This window comes from Diadema setosum, chromosome 16 (genome assembly GCF_964275005.1).
Source record: "Diadema setosum chromosome 16, eeDiaSeto1, whole genome shotgun sequence".
Taxonomy (NCBI): Eukaryota; Metazoa; Echinodermata; class Echinoidea; order Diadematoida; family Diadematidae; genus Diadema; species Diadema setosum.
In genome coordinates, this window is record NC_092700.1 from 11946222 (window position 1) to 11967273 (window position 21052).

The window sequence follows — 21052 nt, forward strand, 5'->3', positions numbered from 1 at the left end:
TCATCCAGCGGTGACTGCACAAAAACTTCAAAAATTCATAACTTTTGAACGGATTGTCCGATTTTCCTCAAACTCTCATCGATGTGTTCCACTAATATTGCTGCATTCACTCAATCCACATGTCTATGAAGGTGAACTTGTCCTTTAAATTAAAAAAAGTGTTTTACCCTTTGCGTGAAGAGTATGCAGGCAGTTGAGTTCTCTAGAGTTTTCTAAGTGATTGCGAGACAACATGAATGTGAAAGGTTCATGATGTCACAGACTGTCCCAATTTTGACTGCTGTGGTGCTGATGTATGGCTGTGGTTCACGCATTGCACATAAAATTGCACTTGATCTGCTTTGAATGAGGGCCCCCGAGCCACGGCCGTATCCTCGATAGACGCTAGTCATGGTTGATTTGGGTCGTTCTTTGTCACACACATCTCCCCGTCATCCCAGCACCCGTCTGTCCCTCGCCTCCCGACTGGTTTGGTCTGTAGGGTTTTCGGCAGCTAACGCTGGTAGAATTTGACAGTGGAGTGCAAACAGGGGGGAAAAAAGGGGTGCAATCCAGGAGACGTCCAGTGACAGAACGGAGGCAAACAATTTGAATGGCTGCATTCCTGGCTGATCTTCGGGAATCCCTCTCTGTAAGGATTTCGAGCCTCTCACATTCCATGCGAGTCATCCTATCTTGTAGAGGGAGGGGAAAAAAGTCCCATCTCCTGTAGCAACCCTGGTATCCTGCAGACCAGCCCTCAACAGATCAGACTAGTCTCACTTCCAGGCATTTGCAACAAAAATAATACTTTAAAAAGAGGAATGTTCGCATGCATTTTTATTTCGCGAATTTCGCAAGAGCCAAGATTAGCAAAATTAAAATGCACATGACAGTTCTTGTCTACACTATACGCATTGAATGTTAGAGGCAACTCACGAAAATTTCGTGCCGCAAAAAAAGGTTGTTCCCTCCAATGCATGAAAATTTCATGCCACAAAAATTTTGCATTTTACAGTAGCTAAATTTTATTTCACTGTTCTCATTTTGTTTTATTTTGTTTATCTTATCAATTCCTCCAGCATTGAATTTTAGTGGTACTAGGAAAAATTTGTAATGTGGCCTTTCCCCCGTTATGGCCTTTGCATCAGTCCATTAAAACCTGCAACATTTTATGTGTGACCATGATGCAAAATGACCAGTGTACAATGTAGATTCCTTATACAGTGTCATGACTTCAAATATCACAGTCAAGGTCAAAGCAGCAACAAAACATACAATGGAACTTTACAATAGAACCTTCCACATGAATTATCTACATCAGAAATTTCCTCCCTTCAAATGTAAGGTCAATTCAGTCAAGGTCAGAAATTGTCATAAAAGTCAGATATTGAACTTTGAACACAATCAGTGGTCAATATGAGATGGTGAAATCTAATGTGTGTGGCTGTACCTTGTTGAAAGCTTTTATATTACAAAATTTATGATAGATAGTGGTTGTTATTTCTGTAATTTCCTGATGTGTAATGTTTCTGTTCACACTGTAAATCAAAATTGCAAAGTTCCAAACATTATATTAGTTAATGGCACCATACATGTAATTGTTATGTGGCATTAGCTCGGCAATGTATACATAAGCACATTTACTATGCAGCAGTGTTTTTTAGCAATATGCTGGGTGGCTTGCTGCATGTTTTGTGTGTGGCACAAGGAAAAAAAAACTAACATACAATGGAAGTTGCTTGACATGATCTTGATTTTTTCTTCTTTTTTTTTTGTGATGATTTTTCACATTGTAAAATGTCACATCCAACTTCTCCCAAAAGTGGTATTATCCTATTTAGATTGTCTGATGATGTTTCATATGACTGTTAGTGTGCTGTTTCCTGGCAATTTCCTCTGAAATGTCACAATTTTTGAAGGTGTGAGTTGTAGTTGGCTGCAAAATATTCCTCACATATTCCTCACATATCTCTCTATCTTATCATGCTCAAGAGAGAACACTATACAACAAATACACCTCTGGTATTAAAGGGATTGTACAGTTTTGGTTAAGATGGGGTTTTTAAGTTTCCAACATTTTATGATGGTGACTCTTTGAGATACTACAGTAAGTGTATTGAGAAACCTCTTATGAAATATGAAAGAGCATATGATTCTATCAGGAATTCAAAGCTTACTTGATGAAAATTGGTTTTAAAATGGCAGAGAAGCCAAAACAAAGCAATCCTAATAAAAGGTGAGAACCACCTTTTATTGAGATCTTTTTGTTTTACTTTGTTTTTGGATATCTCAACCATTTCAAAACCGATTTTCAGCAAATAAACTGTGAATTCCTGTTAGAATTGTGTGCTCCTCAGCATTTCATGAAGTGGTTTCTAAGTATCTCATAGAAAGTTCCAAGCTGAATTCTCACCTCAACCAATTGTCATCCCTTTAAACCAGTAAAGTCAATCTGCAGTAAAACAGAGGATGGCATCCTGCCATTGGCAGTTCTCTTGCTGAGCCAGGACTTTCTCCACAGCGGTGACTCAGTACCGATAGTTGGTCTAGATCCAACACTGGGGCCAAACAAATCCGGATCGTATGTCAGAGCTCTTGTATGTCATTGCATTGGGATAACTGAATTTAAGGGGAATTTTGGACCAGTTTAAAGTTAGTCTGAAAAGAAAGAATTAAATTTTATGAGCTCAACAGTGTGAATTTGAAGAGATCACATAAAGATAGGGAATGTATATATGATATTTTGGAGCTTTGCTGGTTTTTTTTTTTTTTTTTTTTTTGGGGGGGGGGGGGTTGGTAGTCATCAGTTCTTGAACAGTTGATTGATTAACCTGCTTTAGTCTAATGCAATTTAAACTGTTTCCCCCCTTGTTTTATACATACAGGAGCTAGTATAGTGTTGTGATAACAGTTAAAAGCATAATCTGCACAGTTAAATCTGTATAGTCATCTTTATCCAGTTATGTGCAACTGTGTAATCATTTTGTTGGCCAATATTTCAATAGTTACGTTCAGACGGGAGCCCTTAACCTCGAAGTTAGGAAACTTCGAGGTTAGAGCTTGTAGTTAGGGACCATGAAGACGCACTCGTAGTTAGCAAACCTCGAGGTTTGCTTGATGTTTCGAGCCACGAGAAATCTTATGGTTAGCGCTCTAACCACGAGCCGCGGAGGGTCCCCACTCATAGTTAAGCACCGTGTGGACACAAAAAACAACGAACTCGAAGTTGAGAGTGACCTCGCCGTAAACTCCAGCCCCCACAATTTCCCTCTGCTTCCGGGTCAACCTCCCAAACGTACACCACAAATACACTACATGTGAAAAACCTATGACGCACGACACAACAACATCATCTTTTCTTCCCATGCGCTTGATCTCTGAAACTGAACACGTCGAACTCGCTACTGTATTGTGTATTTTTCTCCGACGCAAAAAAAAAATGTTTTCGACGAATATCTTCATAAAGGCATAAAGTCATCAGTGCAGTGCTATCTCTGCATACCATGACAGAGAAAAAGAGTACCTGTAAGCGATTCCGACAGGGTTGGACTAAAGAATAAATAGACGCCTTGTTAGCAGTGTGGGCTGAAACTTCCGGTTTTGTGGTTTTAACATCGAGTGGGAACCTCGAGGTTTCGTAACCTCGAGGTTAAGATTCGTTGTGTGGACACACGTCGTAGTTAGGGGGCAAGAGCTAAACCTCGAGGTTTCCTAACCTCGAGGTTAGGGCCTGCCGTCTGAACGTAACTAATTTTATAAAGTGTTGAACTTTCAGGAGGGGGTGACAACAATGTCTTGTCCACATAAACAGCATGGTTTTTTTAATCCCAAATGGCAAACATCCAAAACAGTCAAAACTGTTTTTTTTTTTCTCATGTGACACAGTTTACATTGTCACAAGGCACAAGATTTCTACTAATACTGATTCTAGCTTTACCTTTAATGCTATGAGGGGGGAAAGTCTATAAATTTACCCTACATCATGAAAATCTCAATTTGTTCAAACGTCTGATAAACGTCATTGTGATATAGCATATCAATTCCTACTTTGCTTTTTTTAAAAGTAGTTTCCATATTGTTGGAGGTAAATAATGCAGAGTTTGCAGTGATTTAAACAATTACCACATCATTGAAAAAACTTCCTGGTATTCAGCGTGCTCTGAGCAAGAGTGAATCATTTTATCTTTTAAGTAAAATTGTTTGAGCAAATATCAAGGTTATTAGCTTCTTTTTTCTTTTCTTTTTTGTGGAAATGCTGCTTTTGCTCCTTGAAAACACCCTTTCTCAACCCATGATTGGGCATTGAATGAGCGTTCAGTATATGGTTGATTTAAGCTGATAGATAACATAACAACATTTTGTTGATATACAAACTGTAACACTCTTTCACATACATGTATTTGACTCCACAGCAGTTACACTGTAATTACTGCAACTGGGGAAACTAATTACATGCAGTCAAAATAGTCTTCAGGTACCAGTAGTTTTAATTTATAAGCTGTTAGTAAGAGTGCAGTATGTACATGTTTGATGGCGCTTTATTTCAGAAATGAAGTGCACAATATTGCAAATCATGTGATGTTGGTTTCATGGAATATGATAAAAAGTGCTGTCTGCTAACGAACAAAGACTACTGGTAGGCAATGCTGCAAGCATGATGATGTACAAAGAGAAAAATATGAAGATAAGATGAGGCTTGACTCTGAAGATGCTTTTATAGTTCTCGAGATTTTGAATCGTAGACATTGTTTCATTATGAGCTGAAATCTGGCTCCTGTAGTTTTGAAACCAGATGCCACCCAAAGACACAATTTGATGGAAAACAGGGAGAACTTCGGGGAGTCAGTAAATTCTCCCCGATGAGAAAGTTCTTCAATCTTTGTACATGTGTACTGCAATCCTGGTCTCTTTACCAATTTCCAGGGCTGAGAGTGCATCAGTGGACTCAGCTATCAGTTGCTCATCCGTTCTGAGTGATTTGGCAGAGTGGCATCGCACACATACCAGTAGCTAAGATGCTGCAATTTTCATCAGACTGGAGCGCTGAGAACATTAAATGCACTTTGCAGGTGTGCTCTGATACTGCTAAGACATCTGCGTGCAGTCTTGGAAAGGACGGGGAGTAATTTGTGGCGCATCTCCCACCACACTGCTTCAGCTCTGCTTCTCAAAATCGTGACTGGAAGAACATTCTTGGCTGGATATAAGGAAAGGCATGCAATTTGTGAATGAGAGAACGGGAAACATCTTGGTCTGCGAGCGTGCGCTTGCATTTTTGCAGCATCTAGATTTGGGGGTTTTATGTCTGAACTCAGACTGCTGAAATGGGACCTTTTTTCTTCTTTTTTTTTCTCCAGCATGAGAGATTGTGGACACCTGTGTAGCTCATCCCACTAAAGATCACAGTATGCACCAGTCTTTGAAATAGACTTCAAGATAACCCAGCAATTGTGCTGATTGCTTCCCAAGCTGATGCAATATTTGTGCTCATGTTTACTCTCATGGTTGACATCTTTCCAACATGTGTTGGGAAATTTCTGAAAAAAATTATAATCTACACAAATCAGCTACCAGAGATATAGTTGTCTAAAGAAGAAGTGAAAAGAATTTGAGCGTATGATTCAGAGTTTTATGTTTCATTTTAGTATCTAATAGAGGCCGGAATTGTAAGCAATGTAAAATGAATGCATATAACTGTGCAAGTCTTTTTAATATCATGTAGATCTACATGGCCATCACTCTGTTGTAACTGCTATTGAGATGGCTCATGGCAGTTTATGGGTTAATGGATGATAATTTGTATGACTGGAAAAGGTACCACTCCCTGTCACTTTGCAATCCACTTGCTGTGATTGTAAAATTTTCCTTATCGTTTATGAATGTAAACATTTCTGAACTAGCTGTCAGGTCCATATACCGGCTTTTACTGTATGTGCAAATGAATAGAGTGATCTTGTGCACTTTCGGTTTTGTGCAGTTATCGTGCAGCACACACGGACAGAGGTATAATTGCAATAGTCGCATATAATGTTTCCCTTTTTATCATGATTACAACACTGTCACTTCACACATAGTTACGTCACACATTTTCAGAGCTTACTTTTAATATTTCTTTACCCCACTGCTAAACAATTGCTATGAAAATCTACAAAAACTATGGCAGTTTGGAAATAGAGACTACATTTGTAGTGCCCAGTGCTTTTCTTGTGCCACTGACTAGCACAGCATTGTCAACACATTGGAAGAATTAAATAGTGCCGCCGCCACCATTTGAATATATGCAATTGTGAGAATTGTGAACATCTTTTCTGTGAAACAGTGTATTGATGTTGTGTCCATGGTGTGTAATTTTGATACACCCAGTGGAGTTCCTCAGAACTCTCACATCTGGGGGTCTCCTTCATGTACCTTCCATTCAAGTAAATAAGTCAGTTCAGGGTTCAATTTGCATGTGAGCAGAATAAGATCATATGTACCAACAGTAACAGGGCATGTTGGTTTTTAAATTTATTGAGGTAAGCATCTGTAGTGTAATGATTATTCAAGTAATCCTTATAAATGCTGCTTGCAAGCACATCCACCTGACAGTAAATGTGGTATTCGACAACATCAACAGAATATGGTTGTTAATACATTCAGTGCATAATAATGAGATGGATGCTTTCCCAATTGTTAATTGACAGACCCTTCTGGTCATCTGGTCTATGCAAGTGGATCTGTGGTTGAATATGATTGATGAATTCCATATATTGTTATGTCAGGCAAGCCTATGCATTATGTCATTTTGTAAAGAATTGAAGTGCCTTTAGAACCAACTGAGAAAAAAGAAAGGTCATTTTTACCCATGTGCACATGAGCTACATTGTAACTCCGAACTGGCTTATTGCCCAGTATCATATAGCAATACTTGCCAACATCTTATGCCGTTGTCATGCCAATAATGATTACACATATTGTGTCGCAAAATGACCAGACAGATCAATAGCTTTTTTATGCAGCCTAATCCTTTTTTTCCTATATTTCTCACTGTACAGTTGTGAAGGCTCTAGTGTACAATGTAGATGCTCATCAGAATGCCTTTATTTGTTTGTTTTTGTAAATAAAAAAAAAAAAGCAGATTGTAATCTCAAATATTATGAATGTGAAATCAAAATCAACTTTGTATTCATTTTTCTCTGTTTGAAATCTAGGAAGGTAATTCCAAGTGAAACATCTGAGTTTGATAAAGAGCAGATTCTTGTGCAGTATTTCTAACTCAAACTCTTTTTGATTTTCATTTTTTATAAGAATCTCTTTTCTCCAGGATGAATATGACATATACAACCCTTTAAATTCCGTGAAGATGTCTCATGCTGATGATTTTTTTTCTGAACGATGAGTCCACGGCATAAAAACTGCTGCATACTGTCAATGCAGAAATTTTGGGGGTACATCAATTTTCTCGTATTTTGTGCTACTTCTGGCTAGCGCGATTTTTAAACGCGTGAAAATATCTACAAAATTTTCTCTGCACATTTTGAATGGGTTGACAATTGCGCAGCGTGAATTCAAGTACCCGCGAATATGTTTTTGAGCCACTCAGCGCGAAAAATTTGATCACATGAAAATATTGACATTTAGAGTAGATAGAAGACAATCAGGAGTTTGAACGGAGCCATCGCAGAGTCCGATATTGGTATTTCTCTTCATTCTCATGAGAGTTTGATATTAATCTCCAATTTGTCTTTTTGTTCTCATCTTCCTCGTCAGTTTGTGGAAGACTACGAGCCGACCAAGGCAGACAGTTACCGGAAGAAAGTCACTGTTGACGGTGAGGAGGTACAGATCGACATTCTGGATACGGCGGGGCAGGAGGACTACGCTGCAATAAGAGATAATTACTTCAGGTCGGGCGAGGGCTTCTTGTGTGTCTTCAGTATAACAGAGCAGGAGTCCTTTGCCACCACAAATGAATTCAGGTTGGTATTCCTCATGCCACTACAGTCCGACCTTGATTATCTGGCCTCTCTTGTGCGGACCTCTCTATTCAGGCATGATATTTTGTAGATTTAAATCTGATTTCAGATTTTTTTTTTCTCAAGTCTATACACGTTTTACTTTTTCCATGTATCAAAATCACCTGAAAATTTTGATTTCCAATTTTTTTCGACAAACCTCAATATCATCCCTGTCTATTATCTGGATGCCTCCAAGCAGTAAAGACACAGACACACACACTCACAAAAAAAAATTTCAAACACAGTTGAAACTTCTACAAAACCCATGCAATTCACTTACGATATTCCCTACAGACACATGTTAGAAATTAATTTTACAGTAAAATATTTAAATTTCATGACTGTGATTTCAAGTAGGCTAGCATACAGTAAATTACTCTACTGTTGCGGTGTACACTACCTACCTACATAGCTTTCTCTGTGTCAGCAGCCGACATGTTTCCCCCCATATCTGGCCATATCGCTTATTTGGACGGGCGCCCGTCCCAATGTGGCTTGATAAAAGATTTCTGACTGTATCTGCACAATGACACTCCGTGTCCTGTGCTCAAATACTGCAGCAGGGCTCACATACTGCAGGAGGGCTCTCGTTCAGAAATCCTAGCATTTTTTTTTTTTTTTTTTTTTGCAATGCCTCAATGAAGTTGGTAGTGGTATATTTGTCGGTCGCAAATATTAATGCAGAGAAGGATGGAGCAGGGCTTAACATTAGCACCTGCCCGCTTGTCTGGAGGCAATTCAAATTGTATGTCAGGCAACTGAAAATAAGCAACTTGCCCAGTTGGGCGAATGAATATTTTTGATATGAAAATCAGTTCAAGCTCATCATGCCGATTAATACAATGTACATTTGTGCTTTTTATGGAGGGAAAGGGGCGATACATTTACATTTTCAGAATACATTATTTCAAAACCAATTTATGAAGATAATGTGTGCATTCTGTATTCATTCAGCTTGGAAAGAGTGTAGTCTCCAAAGATGGCTGTGTTCTCTTTATTGCCCAGTAGTAGTCAAACATGTCCATATGATGTTTGAGACTGTAAATGAGACTAGCTTGTCATCAGGCTATAATGTGAGGTTACTTTCAATTGCAGCGGACCACTGGGTGTCCTTAGCGGTTTTTGTCAGGCGCTGGCTTTGCCTGTATGATGGCTATAAAGCGGTCGAAAACGCAATGATGTGGCACATTTTATGACGGGATGAGATTTTAGCATGTTGTTGCGTCTTTTCACCCATGTCAGTTGGTATGATGGTTTTAAGGGAGGAACAGAAAGCAATGCCAAAGTGCTTTGCCAACAACAGATGTGTCTACTTCTATCGTATAAGGCATTATGTGACAATTTAACCATTCTTTCTTTACACACACACACAACAACCCCATTTCATCAGCCATACATATTCCGTGGGTGAGACTTCACAAATTGAAACTTGTGTGACAACTTCACATGTGGTTGAAGTATCATCCTTATTCAAGAGAAAAAGAAACAGACGTGGCTTTTCTGCTACAAGAGACAATATGTGACCCTGCATAAAAAAAAACAACAACAAAAAGTCGCCAGACATGGATTTTTGATTAAGGGAAGATTCTGAAAGAGCAGACTCTAAGCTTTAAAGGGACTGTACAGTGCTGGTTGAGGTGGGGATTCATGTTTTGAACATTCCTAAGTGAGATAATGAAAAACCTCTTATGAAATATGAAAGAGCATGTAATTTCAAGAAGGATTCAACATTTATTTGATAAAAATTGGTTTTCAAATGGCTGAGATATCCAAAAAAGTGCTAATAATAAAAGGCGACATGCTACAACTTTATTAGGATCTCTTTGTTTCACCTTGTGTTTGGATATCTCAGCCATTTCAAAACCGATTTTCATCGAATAAACTTTTGATACCCCTTAGAACTGCATGCTCTTTGACATCTCATAGAGTGGTTTCTGAATATCTCGCAAAACGTTAAAAGCTAAATCCTCACCTCGACCAGAACTGTACACACCCTTTAAAATGATGTATAACTCAACACAAATGGATTTATCTAAATAATTGGAAAAAAAGTACACACTCTGGAAAAGTGTTCGCTGAGAAAAGAGGCGTTGAAGTTTGAGGTTTACTCATGTGCTGTTTAAATCTCACACAGCATGCTGTGCCATGAATGGGACAAAAAAACAGGATGTAAAACTCTGCAGCAACCACAATGAAGCTATTATCAGATTAAGCTGAAATTTTGCATACGTCATTAGCACATCCTATTCATGACAAATACTAATTTTGAAAGCAGTAACAACATCCTTTCTGTAGTTAATCAGAGTTATTATTCTAGGGGGAATAAAAGTGTCGTAAAAATGCAAAAATCACAGTTCCCCATTCGTCTTATAATCCCAAAATTTAGAATTTTGTACATGAAGAATTGCTCTTTCAGAAAACATAAAAAACTAAAAATTTACTAGGTTAACCTACGTGTATTTCACCTATTTTGAGTCCTCATGTTAAATCAGGGTGTGCGACTTGTTGGTTTTGTGATGCACGGTCACATGAATTGTGACTTTTAAGAATACAGATCTGATAAATTTGCGCCCCCCCCCCAAAAAAAAAAAGAAAAAAAAAATATGGTGCATGCAGATAACATATCATACCTTGCAATATTGTAGGCAATTATGCAGGAAATATTCATGATTTGAAGCCATTGTACCTATTCTTAGGCTTCTGCTATCGTACTCTGATAAGAAAAGTTCACCAGGGGGGAGGCTATGTTTTGTGTCGTGGATTGCTCTGCTACCCAGTTCTGTTTGTCCTGGACTTCTGTAGTGGTTGGGCTCTGTTATGTTTAAGAGGTTAGTTATATGTATGCAATTTGTAAAATAATGGAAAATTAGTGATGTTAGTGATCTTTCGATGAATTCATTCCGTCTCGGAGTTTCGCACATGATTGATATTTGTTGTACATTTTAAATATCTGCCACTGTATGTATCTATTCTGTGTATGTGACTTTATGGTTATTGTTTATTATTTTTATGTTTCATGATCTTGTTAATTTTGAGAATCACTTGTAAATATTGTGATTTCCTTTGAAGTAATAAAAACAAAATTACAAAAAAAAAAGAAAAGTTCACCAGAACTAAAAGCCTTTATATTGTCAGTTTTTCCTTTAAAGCTTGGCAGCAATGCATTGATTGAGCCATATGCTTGGCTTTGCTGACGTGTGAATTAGTATACTCAATAGCGTGTGTACTTGCCAATAGAACTTGTAAATTAAACCACCACTGCCCAAGTGAGGATGCAGTTAGCTATCGTAGTCTGAGAAAGTTAAAGTCTTCTCAGTGTGTTTATGCCTCTGACATGTTATGCTGTATTTTAACAGTTTCATCTTGTAGGAATATGCAATGAGGAGATTGTATGCTACTTGTAAAGCTTGTCAGCATTGTGTACGTAAAAAAAAAAAAATTACTGTAAAAGTGGAAATTTTTGCACATTTCGCGCTAACTGAAGCTGGCTTGAAAATAAAAGCAGGCGAGGATTTGTGCATGCCATACAAATGTATGTTCCTGTAAGTATGTCCTGCTGATTCCGCGAAATTAAAAACAGGCAAAATTAATTGTACCCGGTCCAGCCTGAAAAATTACTCACTTGAAAATATCCACTTTCACAGTACTGGGACATTAATTTTGATTAAAATAGACAACTGAAGTCGTGATTGTATTACCCATGGAAATGGATGGAAGACATGTGAGATATCAAGTCAATAGTTAGACACATTCCATGTTTGTACTCCGACACGTACCAGCTGTTACACATTATATCAGCAGTGATACGGCACTGGGACAAAACTTGTGTTAGCCAGAGCTCACCAAAACAGGAAGGACATCCTAATCAACAGTGTATGAATGTTAAGAGCTCCCCTTTTAAGATGGCGAGGGAGTTTCCATTGTAGAAAGGAAGCAGCCCTTAAATGAGAGGCCTTTCTAACATCCACAGTAAATCATCTTAAGACTGCAGTTGGCTACATGATAAATGCTTTCCCCTATTTATTGACTTCCTCCAGAATAAACCACCATATCATATCGGTCCCCAATGGCTTTTGAAACAGCAGCTCGTGAGGTGTTATTGTAAATACATATGTCACATAAATGTGTTAGTGAAATAATGTAAAAAGCTTATGACATTTAAAGCCTCCTTTGCACCCTGAGACAGTATTTTCGTGGTAAGCAAAATGTGTCATAGGAAATGTGTTGATGTCATTATACACATGTTGTTGTATTCATTTCTTATGAAGTCAGTTTAGTTTAGTTCAGTTTATTCAAACCAAATCAAACATAACAAAAGTACAAGACATAATTTGTAAAAATTCAGAATGAACAAGAACAATGTAATTATATTATCATTACTGTCATTACCTTTGTGAATATCATGATTAGGTCTCATACTAGTAAGTGTTTATCAAATTCATTTCTATTCAGTTCAATTCATTGTATCGTGATTGCAGTGATCAGCATCATATTTTAAGAAAACATTTTTATTAATGGTACAAATTGGATTGATGCTAAACTTTAACCCATGGACCCTGTCTGTATGCTTTCTCCTCCCCACCCACCCCTCCCCTCACCTCCCCCGACCCTCAGGGAGCAGATTCTGAGAGTAAAGCATGACAAAACAGAGGACCAGATCCCATTTGTGCTGGTGGGGAACAAGTCTGATCTGGCTGACAGGCGGCAAGTCAGTGAGGAAGAAGCATCAGAGAGAGCCACCAAGTGGAGTGTACCCTACATTGAGACCTCAGCCAAAACCAGAGAAAATGTCGATAAGGTAGGTCAATATAAGGTGGGCAATATTTTCATGTATTTATTCATTATATAATTATTCATGTTTTTTCTTGTTTTTCTTTTTACTCCTGATTAATGTTACCATCATTACCAACTGACAAAGGTGTCGAAAAGAGCTACATAATAGAATATACTCTTCACAGAGACTCCATCTGCAACCAGAAGAAGTGGAATATGGTAGGTCAATATAAGCAGGGTAATATGAGCGGGGCAATATTTTCCACTACTTATCAATGTTAGTATACACGTAGCTTCCGGGTGACAATGGTGTCAGAAAGAGTTTGCCATACATAATTGTTCTAGCCAAACACGAGAAAATGTTGACTAGGCCCTGCCAGCATCAGCCAGGCAGTAGTCTTTGTTTATGATTTCTGCAGACTCTGTCACATGGCAAAGGCTTTGGAGACGGCCTGCGTGCAAGGTGTGCCCAATCTAAAAAATGTCAGCCAAACGAAAGTCTGAATAAAGCCCACTGAAATGATATCAGCAGGGCATTATTTTTTCCTCTCTCTCGCCTCATCAATGTTGTTATAGTTGCCAAGTGACAAACACACTGTAGGGTTTGGTTCCAAGACTGTCATGGAGAGGAGTGAGTTTTGGCCAGGATTGCTGTAAAAACATAATGATGTGCAAAAAGGTCAAACATTCAGCTTGCATGTACTATGCAATTTGGAATATTATTATCTATATAAAGCATTTTAGCTGTGCAGTAAAAACTCATATTTTTGTCTACTTTTTTTTTATTTTTTTTTTAGTGTGAAGTCTACTTTGAATACTTAGTAACTACACTATAGTTGTCCTACTTTTACAGTTTTTGCCTTCTGTAGATCATAATTATAGATGATAATAATTGTATTGGATGGCTTTATTTCACGAAATACCAGAGAATATTGCGCTCTGTAGTTCCAGTAGTGCACTCATCTTTGATTCATGCAATATTGGTCCTAACTTGTGCAATATTCCATGGTAACCCATTCATTGCCATGCAATATAATATCAATGAAGGATGAGGTGCTGATCAGTGATTCTGTTCAAAGGACAATGCAAGCTGCTCAGTGAACAAAGTCGCCATTTTATTCATTTGAGTGTAATGTGAACTCTCCTTGGGACCAGCGAAATCCCTTTGTTATGAGGGAATATTGTGAAGTCAGGACTTACGAAAAAAGTTATAACAAAACTTGCATTACATCAAAGCAAAAATTCAGGTCCCCAAATTATCATCTTTATATCTTTGTATACTTCATTGTTTTGCTAAATATTACAAAGTGATATTCGATATAACAAAAGAAAATTGCTGGTCCTGAGGACTTCGTTTTTAAAGGAGTTGCCTGTGTCAGAGTTTCTAACAAGAAGATTGCACAATATTTTCATCTCCATACTATGTCTTACTGCTATATTTTCCCCCCATTCTCTACTGTTTTGCTACTAATTTTGCAGGTGTTCTACGACCTGATGAGGAAAATCCGGGACCAGAAGGCGCTCGAGACGCAAAAGCAGAACGGCAAGAAGGGCAAGACGAAGACATCCGATGGGAGGAGAAAGAGAAAATGTATCATATTGTGAGGTGTCGAGCTCACTAGTTATTATTCATTATAATGCGGGACTGGGTAGTTTGTATCTCTCCCTTGTTTTTTATACAATGAAAATGTCATGCAAAATCTCACGGGGATAAACTCACACAACGGGACTGCACGAGTCTCTCTCACCGGGGATCAGCGTGCTGGTGTACAATACATCTCAGATTAAGGGATGACATATTATGTTAGCACTGAGCTGCTGTAGCTGGTTAAAAAATTACCGGTACTGGAAGTAAAAAACTTTTTTTTTTCCCGAGACAAAAACCTAGCTGTTTGAGGTGAAAGTAGTTGTGTAAGAAAGGTACAGTTTAAGGAATTTGATATTATTTTTTCCCAGAACAAAAACTTAGCTGTTTGAGGTGACAGTAGTTATGTTAGAAAGGTACAGTTTGAGGGATTGGATATTATTTTCCAAGACAAGAAACCTAGCTGTTTTAAGTGAAAATAGTTGTGAAAGAAAGGTACAATTTTGGAGATTGGATCAGTGCAATTGGATCTGACCACTTTACCAGCAGAAGACTGGTCACACTTTTTCCCCATGAGATATTCTTTTTGCTGTTGTTTTGCAGACTAATTGTACACTCTTACATGGTTTATGCCTGCATTTGGTTCAACCCTATCATTCATTTCTTATATCGAGGAATTTCGGTCATTTCCAAAGAGTCCCCTGTCTAGCATTCCAGCTCAAGTATGATATCTTTGAGTAAGAAGAATGAAGAGAGAACAGAAAATAGTGGGGTTTATTTATATGGGTTTTTCCAAAGTTATTCATCATTATGATGAAAAGTCGGCCGTGTCTAGACATCTGCTGCTAACTAAAAAACAAAGCAAAATGTAATAAGCTGTCTTCAGGCGTTTTCCCTTCTTTGTAGTTTTCATATCCATTCCTGGCCGTTAAAAGGTAGATGTTGAGGTGAATTTGCTTGATGACAAATGCAGTGTGTAATGATGACTATGAGACAGGTTATCCTGTGTCTAAGCCACAGTATGCCAAGAATCCTGCGGAGAGTTGCCAGTGCAATCCTTGTGTGAGTTTACCCCTGTGCATTTATATACCTTATTCATATATCAAGTAATGAGACTCAATATATATGATCGATATCATCGTCTGTAAATATACAAACTATGAAAGGCAAGGTAGTGCAGAGATGAAGCTTGTGTAGTAGACAAGATAGTCGTTAACCACCTCCCCCTTTGCGTAAAACTTGCTCAGAGGCAGGCGTATCGTAGCTGAGATCTGTTTTCAATGCCGGCAGCATGGAGAGAAACATTAAATGTCGTGGCATGGTCCTATCTACGGCAGAATACGCCATACTTACCTATACCATATCGCTATTCCTTTCCTAACCTGCTTTACTCCTTTCTAGGATAGTAGAACACTTGCGATATGTCACAGGTTGGCTGATAATGTTGAGTCATATGCTGACACGTCACACTAAACGTGCGACACAAACCATTGCAGCCCAGATTTGTTTCCCAGTTTCGACTTGTTTTTTGATAGCGGGGATATCCACCACCAGTTCACTACCAGTGGCTACAGTGTGGCACCACCTACTCAATTCCCTGCGGTGGATGAGAAAGGAAGAGCTATATTGATACACAGCACTGGTGGCAAGTTATACGCAAGCGGGGTTTAGTGGTAGTAAGACGCGTGTGTGTGTGGACAAGCATTGTACGATAATAACGGAGCGCGACCAGGCGCCCACTGGACTTGATGCAATATGAGAGTCGGTGGGAAAGATCTGTACTTAATTTTCATGCAGTGAGATTGCAAAGCATCTCTCTCCCTCTGAGATGTTTGCGTAACGAGCACATTCTCAAGCATGCGCTCGTGGGGTTTTTTTCTTTCTCATCAAAAGCAGCAGCATATGAAATATTTTCAAATGCGGTTGCAAATATCTTCATATTGGTTTATGGCCCTTTTACCAGCACCCATTAACACTTTCATTACCAATCCATTTATGTTTCATTATGCATGACTGGCTGGAATTGGACAACCTAAAGGAGAGTCCTAGTACCTGTTTAGTGACGTATTTTATTACTTTATTTACTCATGTCAGTGAAATACAGCTTTCAACGACATGTCTTTATGACATTTTGTTTTGATCTCGGTGTAAGGAGAATCAAATGTGTAGTCTCCCAGTTACTATCAAAATTTGTCGTAGAATATTTGGTTCTGCCTGGACCCTATGAATATGTATTGAAATTGGATTGCACGCACTTGAGGCAAAGTTTGTTGCGTCATCATTGAATCACCACTTGTTGATGACAAGATGTGATTTCTCCTTTTTTGCAAAGTCATTCCTCGTATTTAAGATAAGTTTGACATAATCTTTGAATGTGACCCAATTGTCTCGTGGCAAAGGTGAAGTGTCTCATTTCAATTTATCAGCTGTGCTCGTGTTATAGTTCAGCACATCACATGATCAGAGCAATAAATTTGATCATAATCTAAATCTAGTCTAAGCATTTGGCATGTCATGCATTTCATAGCCAGCAAAGTGACTCTTTTCACCAGCACAAATTCTGGACAAGATTGTAGAGAAAGTTTCTGTTCATCTCAAAATTCCAGGAAAATAGCACTAAAGGGTACTAACCTGATTTGAACGAGAACTTACACATGGTGCATTCTGGCTGCAGTGTCATTACAGCAATTCAAAAAGCCTGTTTATCCTTTTCGAGGCCATTACCTTAAAATGCTATTAACATAGCATACAAGGAGGTTGTCATAGTTACTAACGGAGGTGAATATAATATGGCTGAGTGGATTTATGAGCTGGATACCAGCCCAATCTTGCTCGTCATGAAAACTGCAAGATACATGCTCTGTAGCCGTCAAGTTAAAGGCATAATTTACCATTTGCAGATGAAAGCATTAGTGCTTTAAAATAGTTCTAAAATGTGAGTTAGGGATAGAAACAACCACTGTCGAAATTTGAATCCGTATAATCGATGTTAAGTGTTGTTAAATACACAAAATGTGAACAATAGTTATAATAAAAATGTTTCCAGACTAAACCGTATGCAGTTACGGTTTATTGAGAAAAACCCTGATATCTCCTTATATTTTAGGTTTTATTGCAAATATTTCATATGGTAGGATGTTTTATGATACAACAGACCTACATATATGCATCACATGTGATATCTGGAACATTTTTGAAATCACTGCTCCCAAAGGTAAACTGGACCTTTAACATCTTCATAAATTGAAGACATGTTCCAAGATTTTGCATTTTTCATCTTTTTTTTTCTTTTTTTTTAATGACATAGTCGCCAGAGTGCATGTTGATTGGTACAGCATAGTAAAGCATTGGTTTGATTTTCAAGCCAAAAACTCACCAATGTCTTAATTCAGCCATGCAGGTTTGTTGTCATGAAGTCATCTATCCACAAAGATTCAATCAACAATGTGTCAACATTGCAGACCTTTCCAGGAGAGTCTTGCATGCTTTGATCACAGATTGGCACAGAAAACCCAATTGCACTGTACACACTGTCAGAAGTCCCTGGCATGTATAAGGGTAAGAGGTAACATCCCTGCATCTCATTTTTTACAGTGTTGTGAAAGGGTAGAATCTTTGACTGAAATGAACATCACAAGTGTACACTGAGATTAACAAGTGGTCTCAATTGCCTGTGTACATTGCAATAAAGTGATGTCTTGAGAATGTGATACTGGAAGTTAAAGAGGTTGTATGACTAGTGAGATGGGTATTTTGCCTATATTGCTCACCCCCCCCCCCCCCCCGACACACATGCAAACACACACACACAAATAAACGTATGGACGGATGAAAAAGAACAAAAACTGCAAGCAGAATAGGCAAATTTGTGTAGACTGAGTGACATTGTGTAGGTACAAGTATTTGGAAATAAAGAGCAATGTAGATCATTTCTTGAGGCCTTTTCCGTCTTGTTTGACCTCAGTGTACCTATATAGCAAATGTAAGTCTGCGAGCATGCACTGTATCATAATTAATTGTTTATAATATCATTCATTACTTCTTCCATCAACTGTCATGTTGAAAGATGCTTTTGAATTCTAGCAATGATTTCGAAAACAAGGTTATATATATTAGCACCTGTAAAGTATCATGTTGTGGCAACTAAGGCAGCCATTGATATATTATTAGTTCATCTTCTAGTGCAGGTACATTTGTAAATAGAATTCCAGCCTTATCTTGCATTGTATGTTTTCTCCGTATTTCTGTTCTCTCTACTTTATGTATGTATAGGTGTCTACAATCTTTTAATTGATGCGCATGCCCATAGTATTTCAGTTCATGAAAAGTATGCTTTGGGTGCCATATCATAGGTGGCCCCCACTTTTAAAGTTATAAGTTTGCCTTCTCATCTCATCATTGTTCAGATTTTGCAATGTTTCAACTATGTCAGGAATATTATTTATCTCTCGCAAATTTTAGATTAAAAAGAAATGAATACTTGATTTCAGGGGTTCTCTGATAAATGTGATATGTATGCTATTGAATGATAGTGGGGGAGGGCAGACTTAGAAGGGAAGTTTGTCCAATGTCTTTTGTACTGTTATGTGATTGCTATTCTTATACTCAACTGGAAGTATATTGTGTATCATTTTTGGCTTTCTTGGCAGAGGTCTAGCAGAATGATGCCCGTCCATAGAGTGGTCTCAAATTTTGCAGGAGAGTATCCCTGGATGTGTGTTGATACTGCAGAATAATGGGCCACTTCACACAAACCATGTGCAATGCACAGTCTGTGAATGTGAAATGCTGTTGCGGTGTAGAAATTTTGGTGAATTTTGCTCTCATCTTAGCTATCACAAAAGTAATCACACACACACACACACACAAAATACATGATAGAGTTGATAGATTTTGTACAAAAATACTTTCATGCTCAAAATCGTAAATAAGCAAAATTCACCAAAAAAATGGCTCAGTGTTAAAAAAAAAAAACACACAAAAAAAATAGTAATAGAAATAATTTTGTTTTAGATTCCACTCTGACTGTGTATCAAACTGTGGTGTTTTAGATAATGTGTATTTGAATATGAGTTTCCCTTCATGGAGAACTCTTACAAAATATTCCTCACTCCGGAAGTCATATCGCCTCTTTATGATTGGTGATTGTGTTCTGCTTGAGCCTAAAATGTTTTGAAACTTGTTACAATACTAAGTAATAGAGTATTATTTGTAAGTTGCTTGCAGAATGTGGATATATACTAGAAAGATTCCAAAAAAGTTGACATTTTTGGTTTTTATTTGTGCGAGTCCCTTTCGAAAAGAGGACTCTGTACAATTCAACAGCCAGGCAAAAGTCCACTATAGAGTAGAATTGTCTGTGTGTCCTGTCACATGCATGTTTAGAAAAGGAAATGATGAATGCAAACATGTGAAAGGTAGATAGCCTCAATTGTGTATTTACACTGTAATTCTCTTCTTATGCATATTTTCTCCATTTCTGTGCCTGTAATATATTTTATATTAGCTGCAGATAGTTGTATAGTATTAACAATTATATCTTTAAATGTATTGATTTTTTCATCAAACTCACCATGGATTTGCAAGTAGTCTTCTTTGTATCTTTATATGTGTGTTCCAACTGAATACCTGGAGGTGGTTGAACATTTGTGATTTTTCACATGACGAGTATGCAGCCAAGAGAATTAGAACCCGGGCATTAAATTCCTTCTATACGTCCACCTCGTGGGGAATTTTTTTTTTTGTGAGTGACCTGACTCTTCATGAAGTTTTTATACAGCATGTAAAATCTTATTCAAACATGCACATCCCTGAATAGTTTGAAGCATTCACAGAGCTTAGAGTATAATGACGAACAAAGCTGCTTGAAACAACCATTATGTGACCCCTCGTGGTGATACCCCTGGCAAAGTCAGACATTTAGGTTTAAGAAAAAAAAAGCAATATAATGCAGTTTTACCAAAAACAAGAAATCTGAACTTTCTCCTGCCCCCTCCCCCCCCCCAAAAAAAAGTATATCTTATCACCTGTTTAGAGTCCCCCTTTCTAAGAGGATGTCAGGAGGACATGACAGAATAAAACAATTTTTTTTTTTTTTTGGGGGGGGGGGGGGATGTGAGAGAGACCCCTGTATACAGTCTCCTGGTAATCTAGTGCAAGGTAGGCCTACTTTTCTATGGAAACCAGTGGCCGGGTGTTTCTCCTTAAAGGGATCGTATAGTTGTGGTTGTGACCTAACCTCGGGTTTCTAACGTTTTTTTGGTGAGATAATGAGAAACCTCATATGAAATACGAAAGATAATGTAATTCCAAGAGGGACTCAATGTTCATTTGATGAAAATTGGTTTTGAAATGGCTGAGATATCCAAAACTTTGAAATCCTCTTAGAATGGTATGCTCTGTATTATTTCATAAGTATATATATATTTTTTTTTTTGTATCTCACAAAAAGTTATAACCTTAATCCTCATTTCCACCAATACTATATCATGCCTTTAAGTTTCTAGTGCACACATCATGTGCACTCTGCTGCTAACAGCGCAGGTCACTGGACGTGTGTACTGTTCCAGTAAGTGCTAACACACTAAAAACTGTATCAACACACAGTGAAAAGTGCAAAAACATTGATGACGTTACGAGATGATATGTTCTCATAACCGACAGTAATTTATGCACATCGGTTGTTTGATTTAAAATGTTAGCCATCTCGCAGTTT

General features: G+C 38.0%; 1 protein-coding gene across 2 annotated transcripts in view; it reads left to right on the plus strand.

Moving 5' to 3' along the window:
* Positions 1 to 15779, plus strand: part of LOC140239530 (ras-related protein Ral-A-like) — a 50732-nt gene extending 34953 nt beyond the window's left edge. For both annotated transcript variants that reach the window (XM_072319365.1, XM_072319364.1), the window contains exons 3-5: positions 7732 to 7940; positions 12594 to 12777; positions 14232 to 15779. In XM_072319365.1, coding sequence (XP_072175466.1) covers positions 7732 to 7940; positions 12594 to 12777; positions 14232 to 14357 — 519 coding nt within the window. In that variant the 3' untranslated portion in view covers positions 14358 to 15779. The remainder of the gene's footprint in view (positions 1 to 7731; positions 7941 to 12593; positions 12778 to 14231) is intronic.
* Positions 15780 to 21052: the final 5273 nt, after the last annotated feature.